At 41.2% G+C, this 17,424-nt stretch overlaps 2 protein-coding genes across 2 annotated transcripts in view; one reads left to right on the top strand and one right to left on the bottom strand.

The window, feature by feature from the left end:
- Positions 1-8,889, top strand: part of USP37 (ubiquitin specific peptidase 37) — a 111,030-nt gene extending 102,141 nt beyond the window's left edge. Inside the window, exons 22-25 of the mRNA XM_008058847.1 lie at positions 1,941-2,056; positions 5,031-5,100; positions 5,867-6,005; positions 7,132-8,889. Of these exons, the coding sequence (XP_008057038.1) occupies positions 1,941-2,056; positions 5,031-5,100; positions 5,867-6,005; positions 7,132-7,219 (413 nt within the window). The 3' untranslated portion in view covers positions 7,220-8,889. The remainder of the gene's footprint in view (positions 1-1,940; positions 2,057-5,030; positions 5,101-5,866; positions 6,006-7,131) is intronic.
- Positions 8,890-12,462: 3,573 nt separating this feature from the next.
- The window catches only part of VIL1 (villin 1), a 33,168-nt gene continuing 28,206 nt past the window's right edge, over positions 12,463-17,424 (bottom strand). The window contains exon 20 of the mRNA XM_008058846.2: positions 12,463-12,774. Within this exon, the coding sequence (XP_008057037.1) occupies positions 12,661-12,774 (114 nt within the window). The 3' untranslated portion in view covers positions 12,463-12,660. The remainder of the gene's footprint in view (positions 12,775-17,424) is intronic.

Here is a 17,424-nt window from a genome sequence, read left to right as displayed (position 1 = left end):
ATGTAGAGATGAGGTCTCACTGCCCAGGCGGGTCTCGAAACCACGAGCTCAGGCAATCCACTCACCTCAGCCTCCCAAAGGCGCGGGATTACAGGTTGAGCCACTGAGCCCGGCTAGCTTGCTTTTTAAAAATGATTTTTATTATCTGTGTCCATATCTCTAACAATGTATTTTTTTCTTTTGAAAAATCAAACAACAAGAACAATCTGTTTAGTGAAAGAGTAATATTACCACTAGTAAACCTCGTGGGAGAACATAACGTGGCTTCAGTTTGCCCATGAGTTTTCTTTTCTTTTTTTTTTGAGTTGGAGTCTCACTCAGTCGCCCAGACTAGAGTGCAGTGGCCACTCCCAGCCACCGCAGTCTCGACTGCTGGGTCCGGCGATCCTTCCGCTCAGCCTTCCAAGTAGCTGGAACTACAGGCGCGTGCTACCACGCCCAGCTAATTTTTTGATTTATTGTAGAGATGAGGTCTCGCCAAGTTGCCCAGGCGGGTCTCAAACCCGCGGGCTCAGGCAGCCCACTCACCTCAGCCTCCCAATGGCGCGGGATTACAGGCTGAGCCACCGAGCCTGGCTGCCCATGAGTTTTCGAGAGCTCGCTCTGCGGAAGTCAGTAGGCAAAGTCATGAGGGAATATTCAGTTCAGTAGCATAAAGGTTCACACGGTCATGACATTTGGCAGAACGAATATGTGGACCAGGTATTGGAAGTCCACAGAGACATGAAGTTGGGAGAAGTAGATGTAGGAGTCTGTTTCTCGACAACTTTTACTCAATCTTTCTTTTATCCCCTCTTTAGCCTCCAGTTTCAGAGGTACCTGATACTTCATGGCTTACTTCTTTTGAACATTCAGTGATATAAATTGGATTGGTTTTCAACTTTTCCATTGCCAGCTTTGGGTATAGCTTTGGCTTTCTTAGATCTGCTGAGTTAGTCACCCATGTATTTCCAGCTTCCAGAATTTTGATGTTATAGTTTCTTTTCCTGATCTTCTCATTCTTAAGCGTTTATGTCTTTTAAACAACACTATACTGTGATTGTAGTAGAGCTAATTATATTTTATTTATGTTCATATCCTCCTGTGATCTTTTTCAGTTTAAAACTATTAGTAAATAGTTTTCAGTGTAAACACATTATGCAAGAAAAGATAGATCTTGAATTGTTTACTTAGTATATTTTCGTTGAAATTTAAGAGTTAAAGGTTGAATTTTTCTTATTTTTTGCCACATACTAGAAAGTTATTTTACATCAAAGAAAAAAAGGCTGTTGACCTTTTTGTGGTTTTCTTTCTTTTTTTGAGTCATAGTCTCCGTCTGTCACACAGACTGGAGTGCAGTGGCACGCTCACAGCTACCACAACCTCAACCTGCTAAGCTAAGGCAATCTTTCTGCCTCACCTTTCCAAGTAGCTGGAACTACAGGTGTGCACTACCACACCTGGCTAATGTTTTTATTTATTGTAGAAATGAGATCTCACCAAGGTGCCATTGCTGCTCTCAAGCCCCTGAACTCAGACAATCCTCTCTCTTCCAACACCTAAAATGCTGGGATTGCAGATGTGAGCCACCACACCCAGCCTATAGTCTCCTTTCTGTGGTAATAATTTGTATTGGCTGGTAGCATCTACAATATATACCACGTAGTTTATATGATACAGAATTTAGTGAAATTGGATTATACGTACATTATATTTATGAGAGTTAGATCACCTTATCATGTAAATATATTTAAAAGAAAAAGGAACATTTCTTTTACAGATACCAATGTCTGCAGTGTTATTTTCCAAAGAAGACTGAGCACATTTGAGCCTTGATGATATTATATTTTATGTTTTCTTAGGATGGGGAAATGTGTACCTCAAGGTATTTCATCTTCCTAATTCTGTCTTTCATGTCTGTTCCAAGAACTTTTACAAGATTTTGTCTTTATGTTCTTCAGAGTTTAACAACTCTTTTCTGGATGCATTGGGTTCTGATGAGGACTCTGGAAATGAGGATGTTTTTGATATGGAGTACACAGAAGCTGAAGCTGAAGAATTGAAAAGAAATGCTGAGGTAATTTTTTATCCCTGAGTAGAATTGGTCAGATTGTCAGTGTTACTCCCCCTGTTGTTTATCTTCAAAGGTCTCACTTTCAGCATCACAGGTTAATTTTTGCCCTTTTAGCAGCCATCAGCTGGTCTTTGTTTTCTCTTGTCATTTGCTCTTCATTTCTTACATACAAGATTCAGTACAAAATGGAAATACATCCTGACCACCTTATGTGCATGTTAGATAAAGAACTGAGTAAAGGTGTATGTATATTAAACTACCCTTAGTTCTACCAAATAACTATATTATCTTTATAGTTAAATACCAAAACCAGTTGGTTGTTGCTCAGTGAAAACTGTTAAATTAATAACGTTTTACCCCTTTTCCCCTTAAATAATTGCCTTTTTCTCCAAAATTTTAATTACCTAGGATCCCACTATCCTAACACAGTTGTTGTTAGCATTGTGACATATTCTTTTGTTATCCCCACCTCCTCATATGCTTTTTTAAAAGTCATAATAATATAAATATAGTTTTTAATACTATTTGGTTTTTTCTTTTTTCTTTTTTTTTTAACATCTTACTGTCACCCAGACTGGAATGCAGTGATACAATCATAGCTCTCTGCAGTCTCCAGTCCTGGGCTCAAGCAATCCTCACCTCAGCCTTCCAAGTAACTAAGACTAGCACACCACCACACCTAGCCATTTGTGTGTTTTTTGTAGAGTCAAAGTCTCACTGTGTTGCCTAGGCTGGCCTTGAACTCGTAAGCTCAAAGGATTCACCCACCTCAATCTCCCAGGTAGTTGAGACTACAGGCACATGCTGCCCCACCTAGGTTATCCTGTTTGTTAAAGACTAGCTATTTATAAGCATCTTTCTTTTTCTTTTTTGAGGCAGGATCTCACTCTGTCCCCCAGGCTCGAGTGCAGTGATGAGTCTCACTCTGTCGCCCAGACTGGAGTACAGTGGCCACTCCCAGCCACCATAGCCTCGACCTGCTGGGCTCCTGCGATCCTTCCGCCTCAGCCTTCCGAGTAGCCGGAATTATAGGCGCGCACTACCACGCCCGGCTAATTTTTGATTTATTGTAGAGATGAGGTCTCGCCTGCCCAGGCGAGTCTCAAACCCACGGGCTCAGGCAGTCCACTCACCTCAGCCTCCCAAAGGCGCGGGATTACAGGCTGAGCCACCGAGCCTGGCTCAGCATCTTATTTTTAATGACTGTACTCTGCCTCAAATGAACATTCCATTTATTTAATTTTTAACTAACATAAAGCATTTGTCTAAGTAGTTTCTATTTTTTCACTATGATAAATAATACATTGAGAAATAGTATGATTATAGTTTTTTCTATATTTTGGAGTTTCTTCTTTATTTTTTGTCGGTTTTCAGGGTCTCCTTCTGTCACCCAGGCTGGAGTGCAGTGGCACAATCATGGCTTACTGCAGCCTCAACTTCCTGGGCTTAGGGGATCCTCCCACCTCAGCCTCCTGAGTAGCTGACAGTACAGGCACGCACCACCATGCCCAGCTAATTTTTTTTTTTTGTAGAGATAGGGTTTTACTATGTTGCCCAGGCTAGTCTCAAACTCTTGGTCTCAGGTGATTCTCTCACCTTGGCCTCCCAAATTGCTAGGATTACAGGCATGAGCCACCATACCTGGCCTGGATTTTCTTTTATAAGATAGATTCCACACAAGTAAATTACGCATCAAAGTTTTTGAACATTTTAATAGTTTCTGGTTTTTATATATATAGCTATATTCCTTCCCAAAAATTTACTTCATAGTGCTACCTATAGTGCATGAATATCACTTTTCAGCTTTGTTTTATTTTTCTATTAACAATTTTTAAATCGTGTTTTAAAAAATATTTAAAACATAAAAGTTCACTCCCCATCCCCATAGCAACACAGCAACTTTTCATTTTTCATTCTATTGCCCAATACCTGTTAACACATAACTATTTTTGTAGAGCTATTGTTATTATGTGCATTTGAAAAACAAGTTAGCATGTTGTAACATGATCCACGTTATTTTTTTTTTTTTTTAAGTCTGAGTCTCACTCTGTTACCCAGGCTGGAGGACAGTGGCATGCTTACCGCCACCGCAGCCTCGACCTGCTGGGCTCAGGCAATCCTTCCGCCTCAGCCTTCCAAGTAGCTGGAACTACAGGCACGCACCACCATGCCCAGCTAATTTTTTGTTGTTGTTTAATTGTAGACATGAGGTTCGCCAAGTTGCCCATGCTGGTCTCGAACCCATGGGCTCAGACATTCCTCTCACCTCGGCCTCCCAAAATGCTGGGATTATAGGCTTGAGCCACCATGCCCGGCCTAATTTTTTATGTATATAACTGAATAAATATTGTCTTGCATTGATATACCACTAACCAGTCAACTATTATTGGCCATATTTAGTTCCAACTTTGCATTAGATAATGCTACAGTAAATAATTTCATACATATATACTCTTCTTCTTTTGAGTTTTCTTTTTTTTTTTTTTTTTTTTGAGTTGGAGTCTCACTCTGTCACCCAGACTGGAGTGCAGTGGCCGCTCCCAGCCACCGCAGCCTCGACCTGCTGGGCTCCGGTGATCCTTCCGCCTCAGCCTTCCAAGTAACTGGAATTACAGGCGCGCGCTGCCATGCCCGGCTAATCTTTTGATTTATTGTAGAGATGAAGTCTCGCCAAGTTGCTCAGGCGGGTCTCGAACCCGTGGGCTCAGGCAATCCTCTCACCTCAGCTTCCCAAAGTGCTAGGATTACAGGCTGAGCCACCGAGCCCGGCTTGAGTTATTTTCTTAGAATAAATTCTTAGTTGGGGGTGGAATTTTTTTATCAAAGAGTATGAACCACTGGATTTTTTTAATTGAGTCTGACTGCACCACACACTGGATGCTTATCCTTGTGAGCTTTGATAATGAGCTTAAATTCAGTGTTTTGCCTTTTTTCATGTAAAGAATTAAAAGTTATAGCTATCATTTCTGTTTTTCAGACAGGAAATCTTCCTCATTCCTATCGGCTCATCAGTGTTGTCAGTCACATTGGTAGCACTTCTTCTTCAGGTAAGTGGACATCATGATTTCAGCATTATGTAAATGCAGTCATCAGCATTTGCTCCTTAGTACACTGGCCTTTGCCTGACTTTCTAAGGTATAATTTGAATGCATTAAGAAAAACTTGGAAAGCTTTTCTTTGATCACACTCAATGTGAACTGATTTGATCTGTAGATGAACTAAATTCCTGAGCTAAAAGGTATACCAGTATAGTCTATTCCTTCCTAATTCTCTGTATGTATATGCATACATATCTTTTTGTCTATATATATATAGATATATATACATATATTTATATGTATATATATCTATATATATATGTTTGTTTTTGTTTTGTTTTTTGTTTTTTGAGTTGAAGTCTCACTCTGTCATCCAGACTGGAGTGCAGTGGCCGCTCCCGGCCACCGCAGCCTCGATCTGCTGGGCTCCGGCAGTCCTTCCGCCTCAGCCTTCCAAGTAGCTGGAACTACAGGCGCCCACTACCATGCCTGGCTAATTTTTTTTTACTTTTATTGTAGAGATGAGGTCTCGCCAAGTTGCCCAGGCAGGTCTCGAACCCAGGGGTTAAGGCAATCCACTCACCTCAGCCTCCCAAAGCACAGGATTACAGGCTGAGCCACCAAGCCCGGTCTATTTTTTTTTTTTAATGGTTTTCAGATACATTGTTGACAGTAAGGTAGATGTGACTGTTTCTCTCTTTCTCAAACTTCCTGTACCTGAGAAAATTTCAATATGTTTTTAAAAACCTCAATTCTAAGATGTTATTTGTTTCAGGTCATTACATTAGTGATGTTTATGACATTAAGAAGCAAGCATGGTTTACTTATAATGACCTGGAGGTATCTAAAATCCAAGAGGCTGCTGTGCAAAGTGATCGGGATCGGAGTGGTTACATCTTCTTTTATATGCACAAGTAAGAAACTTTACCATATTTGAAGTTGTTAAAATTACCTGAACTCTTTCCTTTGAGGATAAAATGTTCCCATCACTTGACTGGCTGCCAAATGTTTTTTTATTACTTTATTTATTTATTTTTTTGAGTTGGAGTCTTACTCTGTCGCCCAGACTGGAGTGCAGTGGCACACTCACAGCCACCCCAGCGTTAACCTGCTGGGCTTCAGTGATCCTTCCACCTCAGCCTTCCAAGTAGCTGGAACTACAGTCACGTGCTGCCATACCCAACTAATTTTTGATTTATTGTAGAGATGAGGCCTTGCCAAGTTGCCCAGGCGGGTCTCAAACCCGCAGTCTCAGGCAGTCCACTCACCTGAGCCTCCCAAAGTGCTGGGATTATAGGCTGAGCCACCAAATCCAGTTAGTTTTTTATTTTTTGTTATCATCGATAGGATTCATCTCTTGATATTTCCTTGTAAGTCCAGAGTATCTTAACTCAGCGTTGGTTACTCATCACACAGTAGTATCTAGGTTTAGAACTTCAGACTGTTTTATATAGACGCTGTCCTATCACAAACCTTTTTGATCTAGTTTTATCAGCTAGAAAATCTTAGTTATATGAATGAGAATTGCATAGCATTTTCATTAAAGCTAACTATTGACAGTTCCTTCCATCCTCAAAAATCAGCACCCAGAATTAAAATAATCATTGGATGAATGACCTGCTTTTTTTTTGTTCTGTTTTGTTTTGTTTTGTTTTGAGTTGGAGTCTCACTCTGTCATCCAGGCTGGAAGACAGTGGCACGCTCCTGGCTACCGCAGCCTCGACCTGCTGGGCTCAGGCGATCCTTGTGCCTCAGCCTTCCAAATAGCTGGAACGACAGGCACGTGCCACCACACCTGGCTAATTTTTTAATTTATTGTACACCTGAGGGCTCAAGCAATCCTCTCACTTCGGCCTCCCAAAGTGTTGGGATTATAGGCACGAGCCACCACACCCAGCCGACCTGCTTATTTAACAGAATTTGGGTACTAAATGGGATTGTGCAAGCTTTATCATTGTTTGTTTTCTGTTGCTTTTTCTCCTGCCTGTACTTTGGTTCTGCTCACTAAACTTTCTGTTTTATTTTTTTGCTTGTTTTAAGGGAGATCTTTGATGAGCTGCTGGAAACAGAAAAGAATTCTCAGGCACTTAGCATGGAAATGGGGAAAGCTACCCGTCAGGCCTCATGAGGAAAAAACTCCTGGGTTGACAGTGTGCACTGCATTTTCTCTCTTACTGCTGCCCCCCTCACCTTTTCTCTGCCTGAGAAGAATTTGAAATTCTGCTTGATGCGGGAGCAACAAACAGCTCAGGGCCAAACCAAAAAACAAAAATTGGAGTTAAGCAGAATGCTCCATGCTAACTATTTTATGGAAACTTTGGTCTCACATCTGTAGCTGATTATCCTCTTTTTCTCCTACAAGAGTGGCACTTCATTTTGTCTTAGGAGTACATGCTGTAAATATATATATATGTACATACACATACACATACACATACAGGATGAATGGAGTCTTAAAGAGTTAGGATGAGCCACTAGAGTATGCCTGCTAATAGCACAGCAGTTTGGAGAAGAAATGAAGGTGTCAAAGAGTCCATTCACCTTAAGATATATGAAGATACACCTGTCAGTTGGCTTTTAGCTTTTATGTTCCTTGAGTAGTTTCACTCAAGTCTGTAGCCTTTTGTGTGTGTTTTCTTATTAGTAAAGTTCACTGGAAAGGCAGCTCTCCATGTTACACTAATGACAGTTTGTTCTCCTTGCAAGAGAGAGGCATTGCTGGTCGCCTGACTTGAGGAGCTGTTTGGTTTCCTTTTTTGTTTGTTTTAATTTCATGAATTTGTAAGGTCTTTGCTGTTTACATGCAGTCCCAAGAAATGGATTGTTGGTGCTTTGGAATGTGTTATGGTCCCACATTTGGTATTCCTTGTACATTTTGTGTTTTCTTGGAAATTTCTTTACACAGTATGTTCTTCATATATTACCTGTATTATTATGGTGGCAAAAATAGAATCCTTTTTCTTCTGTATCATTTTTTCATGGAGCAGCATTACCCTAATGGATTGTAACCAAAATTTTAAAAGTGTGGAAAGATAATATTTCTCCAATTGTGACTCCTTAGCAGGAATAGTTAAAGATAAGGAAGAATGTTAGCATCTCTGTCTCTCAAGCATAGAGAGATAAGAAGAGTCTTCTGTTAAAGCTAAAATTCTGGACCTAAAACAAAAAACCCAACCAGAAGTGTGAAATTAAGTACTTTAGTTATAGGATGAACCTTGAGTGTTTAATCATTTGCTCTCTGGCTTTGCCCTTAAAATAGAATGGGAATTAAAATGTGGTTGTTTAGGTAATCCCAAGAACTAACAAATAACAGAGGTGCATAATATATTTATCTTACTTTGTAGGTACTTGAGTTGAGGCCAAGTGGGGATGCAACATTAAGTGCTACACTAGTTACTTAGCTGACATAACCAGCTTGGTTAAACAGCTTATGAAACCATATAAAGAATGAGTTTGAGGGTAGTATTCTGTCCACAAAATAATTTTGTAAGCCCAGATAGCATTAGGATCGCAAAGTATAGCAAGCAAAATGAAACCTTGTTTTCTCTTTCTTTTCTTTTCCTTCCTTTCCTTTTTTTCCTTCCCTTCTTTTCCTTCCTCTTCTTTCTTTCTTTTTTTGCTTTTATTATATACTCAGTTCTGAGAGGTAGGGACAAAACCACATTAGGTTTTTCAGGAAGAAAAAACATTTTAAAACCCATCATCACAGAAGCTGCAACATCTTTTCTAGAATATTGTTGCCTTATGAGAGCTCCAGCCCCACTGTTGGAACTTAAATGTGTTCTGACATACCCTTTCCTAAAATTTTGAGTCTTTGAATTGTAAATGGCCTCAGCACTTTGGGTTAACTACTGATAAATCCTTTGCCTCCTACCATCTACCTACCACATTATTGTAATGTATGTTCCAAAATGGTACAGTGGTAGAAAAAAGTAGTAGTAGTTGAGAGCAGAGGAAAATATTTGTTTTGAAAACTAGCTTTAATTTTTTATCTCTACCAGGAGCCTCTTTTGGTTTTGTTTTGCTTGAAAATAACTCGCTTTCTCATAAGTGAGTGAAGTGGTGATTAAATTCTTTGGCTAGTTATTACTTCTCTTACCTGTGCATTCAAGAAGCACTATTAAAAATTATTGGGAAAGGTTTTGAAGTGAGGACTGTGTTGACACATTGAGGAAAAAAAATAGAAATACCGCCTCATAAAGCAGCCTCTTTTGAATTGCTTTCACAGCTTACACGTGTGTATGGCTTAGAAGTACACTTACCTCAGAAACCTGATTTTGATCTTAATGTCTTAGGTAGAATTTGTTAGTTGAAAATAGGTAACGAGTATATGAGTCATCTCACTGCTCATGTACTTGCAAGTTTGGGACTTGAATTTTACTTGATGTCTGTTCATCTTGTGGCCTTGTCAGCAGCTTCCTTCTTCACTCCTTTAACTTGCTTCTTTGACTACAAATGGAGATTTCGGTTGGACTGTATTGATGGGGTTTGTTTTTTTGTTTGTTTACTTGTTTGTTTGAGCTGACTGTATATATTTAAAAATTATAAATAGATAATATATTATTTTTTTGCACAATGTGATCCATTTGCCCAGAATCGGGGGATGGGCAGTTAGCATGTTGTTGGGGCCAGGAAGGTACAAGTTAGACGGGGACAGAGTTGCTTCAGTTGTAGGCGGTCTTCACAATACCTAATTAACCTTCCTATTGAAAATACCAAATGTGTGCTTATATTACTACAAATGACATTAAATTGAAATTTGATAGCTACTGGTTCTGGATACAACTTTTTTATCTTTGTTGGAATTTTTTGGAAGGGAAAAATAAAAGTTGGAAAGTTGCATGTGGCTCAATGCTGTTATCCCATTAGTAGCCATGACTACAATTTAGGCCTATGAGAAGATAGACTCTGTTTCATAGGGATATATTTAATATGTGTGTACACACTCATGAGTTTTGTCTCAGCAGGACAGAATAAGAAGCAAATCCATGAATTGATCTTCTATTTATATTTGATTCCAAAAGCTGTTTGTTTACTTGCTATGATCTGTTAATTCTGGGCCTAATTTTAAAGGCTCATTTACAAATATAGTAAATGTAAATGTGTTTACATTTCAGGAAGTATGCAGTGGGGATCAGTTAATTTATTCTGGAAGGCAAATTTTAGACTACACATTTCTTTTTCTCCTTGATCAAGTGTAAAATTCTGAAAGAGAGGCTTTAAAATTTTAAACCTCAGCACAATAATCTATGAATTTACTTATTCTTCCTTGCTGTGTATAGTTACCATTGTGTAACTATACACGTGTACAGCCATATATATAGTAGTATAATGAAAATTATCTGGAAACACCTAAATTAAAGTGAAAAAAAGAAAGTTTGTGAGTTCATTTGTGATCTACTAAAAGAGGTTATATTTTTAAAAATTAGAATATTATTCTCCCTCTTTCTTTTCTGTCCTCTGAAATAACTGCAGTGGATACTCTTAGTTATCTAACCCCCTCACCTTCTTTTGGCCTTGTTTGATTTAATTGACCCCCTTAAGTGGTCTTTTGTTTTAAATCAGGGAAATAGAGGTAGATCTCCAAGTAGATCTTGTGTACATAGGGAGATTTTTAGAAAAACTATCAACAGCCTAACACCAGCTGCAAGTCACAAAAAAGTGTCCCAATAAAATGGATATGTCGTTTTCCCCTCCATTTTGCTTTACACCAAGCTCTCTCGCGTGTACAAAAACTAAACAGATTTCTGCCCTGTAACATCTTCCTATTGCATTACTTCCAAAATTCTAATTTTGTCTCTGTTGATATGTCTTAACCTCTGAAAAATATATTTTTTATTGGAAAACTATAGTTTATTAGGACTTGAGAGTTTTATGACAATTATTTTGCTGTGTCTCACCACAGTCATTCATCTTTTGGCATGTGTTGATTACTAGACTTCAGGCAGTCTCTTGTGTTGTATCATACTTATACAGTATTAGTGAATTGCTTATTTTCCATGTGTGCTATGTGTCTGAGGTTTTGAAGTTATTAAAAAGTGTGCCAGTATAAATATGAGCATTTGGTTTTAGTAGCATTGAACTTTATTCTTCAAGTACAGAGGTTCAAAGTATAAGTAATCTACTGGCATACGAACAGAGTAGATGAGGGTCTGAATCAGGATCCAAGTTTGTCGGGTCAAGTGCCAGAACAGAAGCGCAATCAACCGAACTGGTCTGTTTTAAAAATAGAGCGGGCCTGTGCAAAGAGTGAGACCACATGTGGGTGTGCACACTTCTTGTCCCCAGATTTTCCTCCCTCCAAGCTTTTCCTTCCCAACTTTTCTGGCCTATTGTCAATGTTGTTTTCTTTTTTAATGCTTAGGGAGAGGAAAACAGAAGTGCGGTTCCTACACTTTGCCTAATTATGCCACTACCAGACTTGCAGGCAGCTGTGGCCACATCGTTTGTGAGGCGATTTTTGTGTGTGTGTTCAGAGTGACTTGATTCTGATTTCTGTTGTTTTGTATGGAGCGGCACTTTTTCTGTGTTTTAGCAGAACTGTTCCTCTGTATTCTTTACAGTTTTTGTTTCCTTTTTAAATTATGCATAGAGTTTTTTTGTGTGTGTGAAATTAAAGCCTTTATTAACCTTCTGTTGGTTTGACTGTTATTTCTGCAAAGGACACATTCTTGCAGACACTTTTAACAACCAGTTGTTTGAAGTTGTGGAAATCGTCTTCTGTTGACTTTCTGACTCAGATTTCCTCGCAGCACAACTACATCTTAAAGGAAGTGAAATGGCAGACTAGCATTTGGCCTTGGTCACCACTGATTCCTATTATTTTCATCTGAGGAGCCTGTGGAGTTTTGCAAAGGTTTCCGGGTAATAGTTTGTAAACCCAGCATTGGTCTTCATAAGGCTCTTCCTTTGCCTTGTTATTAAGAGTTGGGTGGGGGATGGTGAAATAGCGTTTGCATTTCATACTTGCTTTTAAGCCTCAAGCCTAGACCCAGTGGATATGCTGCTGTTGCTGGGTACTATTTGGAGAATGTTTTGAAACCTAAGAGAGAAGTCTCCTGGGCCATTCAGCTCTCCTTCAACCCTGTAACGAACCATGTGAGTAAGGCTGTGAGGAAAGTATTATGAGAAAAGGAAAAGCCATTACTCTGGGAAAGACGTAAACCTGCAAAATGCTTCAGCCCACCAGCTATAGATAAAAATGAGTTGTGATAGAGAAAAAACTGGAGTGGTGCCTTAGAACTATAACGTTCCATGGAGTGTTTGCTCTTCTAAGAAGGGAAAACTCTAGAACAGAATGGTTAAAAATGATGCAACACCTCAGGATAGAAACCAGCTATCTTTTTGGGAGCTGAAACTGGGACCCCAGGCTCCTTGTGAGAGGGTATAATCTTTTCTGCAGAAAATAGGTAGATGACTAAACAAAAGTGACATTGCCACAGAACTGTTCATAGGCACATACTGTAAAATTTCGCTTCAATTGACATAGGGCTAGTAATTGATAAAAACAAAATGAAAGCCCCCAAGCAGAATAGGGTACTGTTTTACAGCCACTGCTACTCTTCCTTCTCAAAATAGTCCTTTTTCTTTCTTGAGGTTTTGTTGCTTCCATCGAGGCAGGGCAGAGAAGGCAGCTGGAGTCATTCCGAAGGCCTCAGTGAAATCTTCCATGGACAGATGCTCCTAGAAAAGGAGAGGAACCAGAGAGCCAAAGGTCACATTCTTCCCCAGGGTTTGCTCTGATGAGTCACATAGGAGTGGCGTATAGTTGATCAAATGAAAAGTAAAAAGCATTGTCAGCAGAGGTAGGAAGGGGATGGAGAGGAGGGGGATGTGATATTTTGAGATTCCAGGTTTGATTCCTGAACTTGTAGCATAATGAGAAGGATGGTAACATGGTAGATTGCGCTTTCCTTTCTACCAGGGTCAAGTTCACATTAGCCTTGAAATAAGAATTAGGACATTTTCCTTTGCTTGGTTAAGGAATTGCTTTCCTTTCAAGTTTTCCTTTCTGTAAAATGGAAAACATTTATTAAAGGCAAATTTTCACTTTTATGAGAATGAAAGTAATATTACATATGAAAGGGTCTTGAAAAAAGGTATATTGTTCATCTACCTTCACTTAAAACAGTAAACCCAAACCTAGCCCACAAAGTAAGCAGATAAGCCCTGGGAGAGTATCTGCCCATTTCTGGATAAGTAAGATCTTATTGCTATCATAGGACACATGGCTCTTCCAGCAAGAGCCCATCACCCTCAGGAGTGGTCTCCCTCCCAGGCCCTACCTTGCTTTGGATCAGGTTAGCAAACTGGCCACAAGGGAAGTAGGGCCCATTCTGGCCCTAACGGGACAGAACAAAGCAACAGTCTAACTTACATTATACACTGCTGTAACACAAAGACACTGAGACAGATTTGAATATTCCCAATATGGGGTGATAAAGTTCGAGAAAGTCCAGGTCATCTGATTCCAATGCCTGCTCCACTGCACCACACTGACCCTTTCTTGAGTGGTTTTAGACATACTGTAAAGTCCTCTTGACATCTTTCCCTCCCAGACCTGCAAGGTCTACTGTTAATGCTCAGTTAGTTGACTGGAATTTTGCCATTATGGGTAGCTTCATCCCTTTTGGCTCACATTGTTTGTTTCCAGTTAAAAGGCAACATGTTAAACTTCATCTGTCTTATATTCTACTGTGAATGTAGTCAGATTATTTTGTAGGAGCAGGTTTTGCTTAGAGATAGTGGGAGGTAGAAGCAGAAGGTAAAACTGAGGTAGAGGAAGGATTCCAAGAGAAGAAGCTAAAAAGGCTAAAGGACAAATTCAGAGTCAAATTTTGCCTAGCTATTTGAATAGAAAACAAAACACTTGTTTGGTAAACCATAAACATGCCACTGCACTCCAGCCTGGGCAACCTAGTGAGGCCCCAATCCTCTCCCCCAAAAAAAGCCCAGGCAGAAGAGTCTATGCTGATTATAGTGACAAAAGGTGAAGAAAAAAAAATGCTTGGATAAGTGACATGTACCAGCTCCTTCCATCCTGTGAATGAGCTAGAATATTAGCACAATTTTACCTTTTTACTCTTGGCGTGGAAATAACGACTGGGAGTCACTACCTTTTTTTTTTTTTTTTGAGTCGGAGTCTCACTCTGTCACCCAGGCTAGAGTGCAGTGGCATCCTCAGGACCACCACAGCCTTGACCTGCTGGGCTCTGGCGATCCTTCCGCCTCAGCCTTTCAGGTAGCTGGAACTACAGGTGTATACCACCACACCCGGCTGGTTTTTCTTGATTTATTGTAGAGACGAGGTCTCTTCAAGTTACCAGGTTGGTCTCAAACCCCTGGGTTCAGGCAACCCTCTCGTCTCCACCTCCCAAAATGCTGGGAGTAGGCCGGGCTCACTGGCTCAGCCTGTAATCCCAACACTTTGGGAGGCCGAAGCAAATCGATTGCCTGAGCCCACAGGTTAGAAACTAAACTGAGCATTTTGGCAAGACTTTGTCTCCACAATATATCAAAAAATTAGCCAGGTATGGTAGCATGCGTCTCTGTCTCCGGCTACTTGGAAGACTGAGGCAGAAGGATCACCAGAGCTCGGCAGGTCAATGCTGGGGTGGCCGTGAGTGTGCCACTGCACTCCAGCCTGGGCAATGGAGTGAGACTCCAACTCAAAAAAAAAAAAAAGTGCTGGAACTACAGGTGTGAGCCACCGTGCCTGGCTTGGGAGTCACTACCTTTCTAGGCTTAGGTATCTTCAGCCATAAGATGGAGGAATTAGCAAATGATCTTTGCTTCCAGCTCTAATATGACATGATAATACTATTTAAGGCAAGCTAAATACCCTCAAGCCATACCATTTAAGAGCCCCAAATTAAAGTTTCTGTAAAACAGCATCTCCTGGCCTTCATCTCTGCTCCCTCAAGCACCGAGAGGTGAACAAGGTGGAGATGAGAGCACTGGACTTCCTTTAGCTCTTGGCTCCTCTGCTGAAGAGGACTCATCCTAGGGAACATTCTGTTGACTCCCACAGAGAGCCCTGAATTGAACAGCTTGGTAAGCACCTGCAGATGAGTTGCAAGCTCAAGGGGGTGCTGATGCTCCAGTTGTCTAACCTGTCATTAGACTTGCCCCCCACCCTGGGCATTCTCTCAAGCCTCCTGGGAAGAACTTTCCCACTCCCCCAGGCAGGGCAGCGGAGCACTTAGTTGTGAAAGAAGAGAGTAAATAAGAATGGCTTGGGCATCAGTGGATGGGGAAGAGCTTCCCTATCCCAAGTGTGTTTTTAGCACCTTCTCCCCAGGTTCCTCACAGCTGTGGTTGCTGTGCCCTAGGTCTCTGCAAGTAGTTCCTCAGTGCCCTCTCTGATCCAGCCAGGCTGCCTCCTCAGCTTTGTCAAGACTGCTGGACTCTGACCCCTCAGATAGATAGCGTGGACTGCCCATCCCAGCGGACTTCTATCTTTCCATTGGTCCTGTTCTTGAACCCTGTGTTCCTCCCAGCTGATTACCAGCCCTACCCATGCCCACATCCGCCTCCCTGCCATTCTGTTTACTCATCAGTGCTCAAACACTTAGATTACCCTTTTGCTTCTGCCTGCAACCAGACTCACCATCCTACTATTGTCACTGGTTCACCTTCCAAGAATGGAGCAACCAGAGAGGTCTGAAAGCCTCTCCTACCCTCCCCACCTGGCATGGAACTCTCAGCCCTCCCATAAGAATGCTCACTACTTCCATGATTAAGAAATCAGCAAGAGACAACTGGTATTTTTTTTTTTAAATCAGCCTTCTTGGACTGCTTTGACCATGGTGGGACTGTCTTGAGTCCGTCCATTCAAAATGAGTAATCCATTTTAGTCCCATCAATCCTCTGGTTCAATAATATCGACTGCCCTTTCCTTTAGAAATGCTTCCTTTATGCCACGTGACATGATGGTAACAGTGGGACTCTGTTGCTGCAGCTTTGCAACTAACTAGTTACATAATGGACAAATCACTTCCCTTCTTTGCATCTCAGTTTTTGGGTTGTTTTTTTTTTTTCTTTTTTAAAATTAATCTTGTCTTTTTATTAAAGAAATAGATGGGGTCTCACTATGTTGCCCAAGCTGATCTGGACCTCAGTTTTCTCAGGTATAAGCAGGCGATGATGATGACAGCTTTCATTTGCAGTGTACTTTCTATTTCCCAGGGGCTGGGCTAAGCTCATTACTCATACTGGGATCATGCCTATGTTATGGTAAGGATACAGGTGCCTCCTGACCTGTCAGCCACCTCACAGATAGGAGAATACAGGAGATAATTCATGAACATGCTCTCTAAGGGAAAAGGCAGGATTGAAATGCTCTGGGAACAATGCATTTGTACATATATTATGCCCAAACCCTTAACAGACTTCGATGTTCTGGGAGAAACTGGGCATCTCTCTTTTGTAGATTTCTTAATTCATTTGTAAGACTACTTTTTTTTTTTTTTGAGTCAGTCTCACTCTGTTGCCCAGGCTGGAGTGCAGTGGCACACTTAGGGCCACCGCAGCCTCGACCTGCCGAGCTCAGGCGATCCTTCCACCTCAGCCTTCCAAGTAGCTAGAACTATAGGCACATACCACCATGCCCAGCTGATTTTTTTTATTTATTGTAGAGTCGAGGTCTTGTCATTTTTCCCAGGCTAGTCTCGAACCTGTGGACGCATCCTCTCGCCTTGGCCTTCCAAAGTGCTGGGATGACAGACGTGAGCCACCACACCCAGCTGTAAGACTTCTTTATGACTTATTATACACACAGTATACTTTCTCTCCTTTTAGTACTCCTAAACTAGATTTGCAGACTATTTTGGATCTTCATTAAATGGAAATGGATATCAGAAAGGTGTTTTTAGGCTGGACACGGCAGCTCACGCCTGTAATCCCAGCACTTTGGGACGCTGAGGCAGGAGGGTTGCTTGAGCTCAGGGGTTCAAGACCAGCCTAGGCAACATAGTGAGACCCCCCGTCTCTACAAAAAAAATGGCCGGGCTCAGTGGCTCAGCCTGTAATCCCAGCACTTTGGGAGGCCGAGGCGAATGGATTGCCTGAGCCCGCAGGTTCGAGACCAACCCACGCAACCTGGCGAGACCTCGTCTCTACAATAAAAAATAAAAAAATAGCTGTACTCGGCGGCTCAGCCTGTAATCCCACGCCTTTGGGAGCTGAGGTGAGTGGATTGCCCAAGCCCACGGGTTCGAGACCCGCCTGTGCAACTTGGCGAGACCTCATCTCTACAATAAATCAAAAAATTATCCGGGCGTGGTAGTGTGCGCCTGTAGTTCCAGCTACTCAGAAGGCTGAGGCGGAAGGATC

This window comes from Carlito syrichta, unplaced genomic scaffold, assembly GCF_000164805.1.
Source record: "Carlito syrichta isolate Samal-C Ts95f unplaced genomic scaffold, Tarsius_syrichta-2.0.1 Scaffold303646, whole genome shotgun sequence".
Classification (NCBI taxonomy): Eukaryota; Metazoa; Chordata; class Mammalia; order Primates; family Tarsiidae; genus Carlito; species Carlito syrichta.
This window is presented reverse-complemented; position numbering and strand designations above follow the sequence as displayed.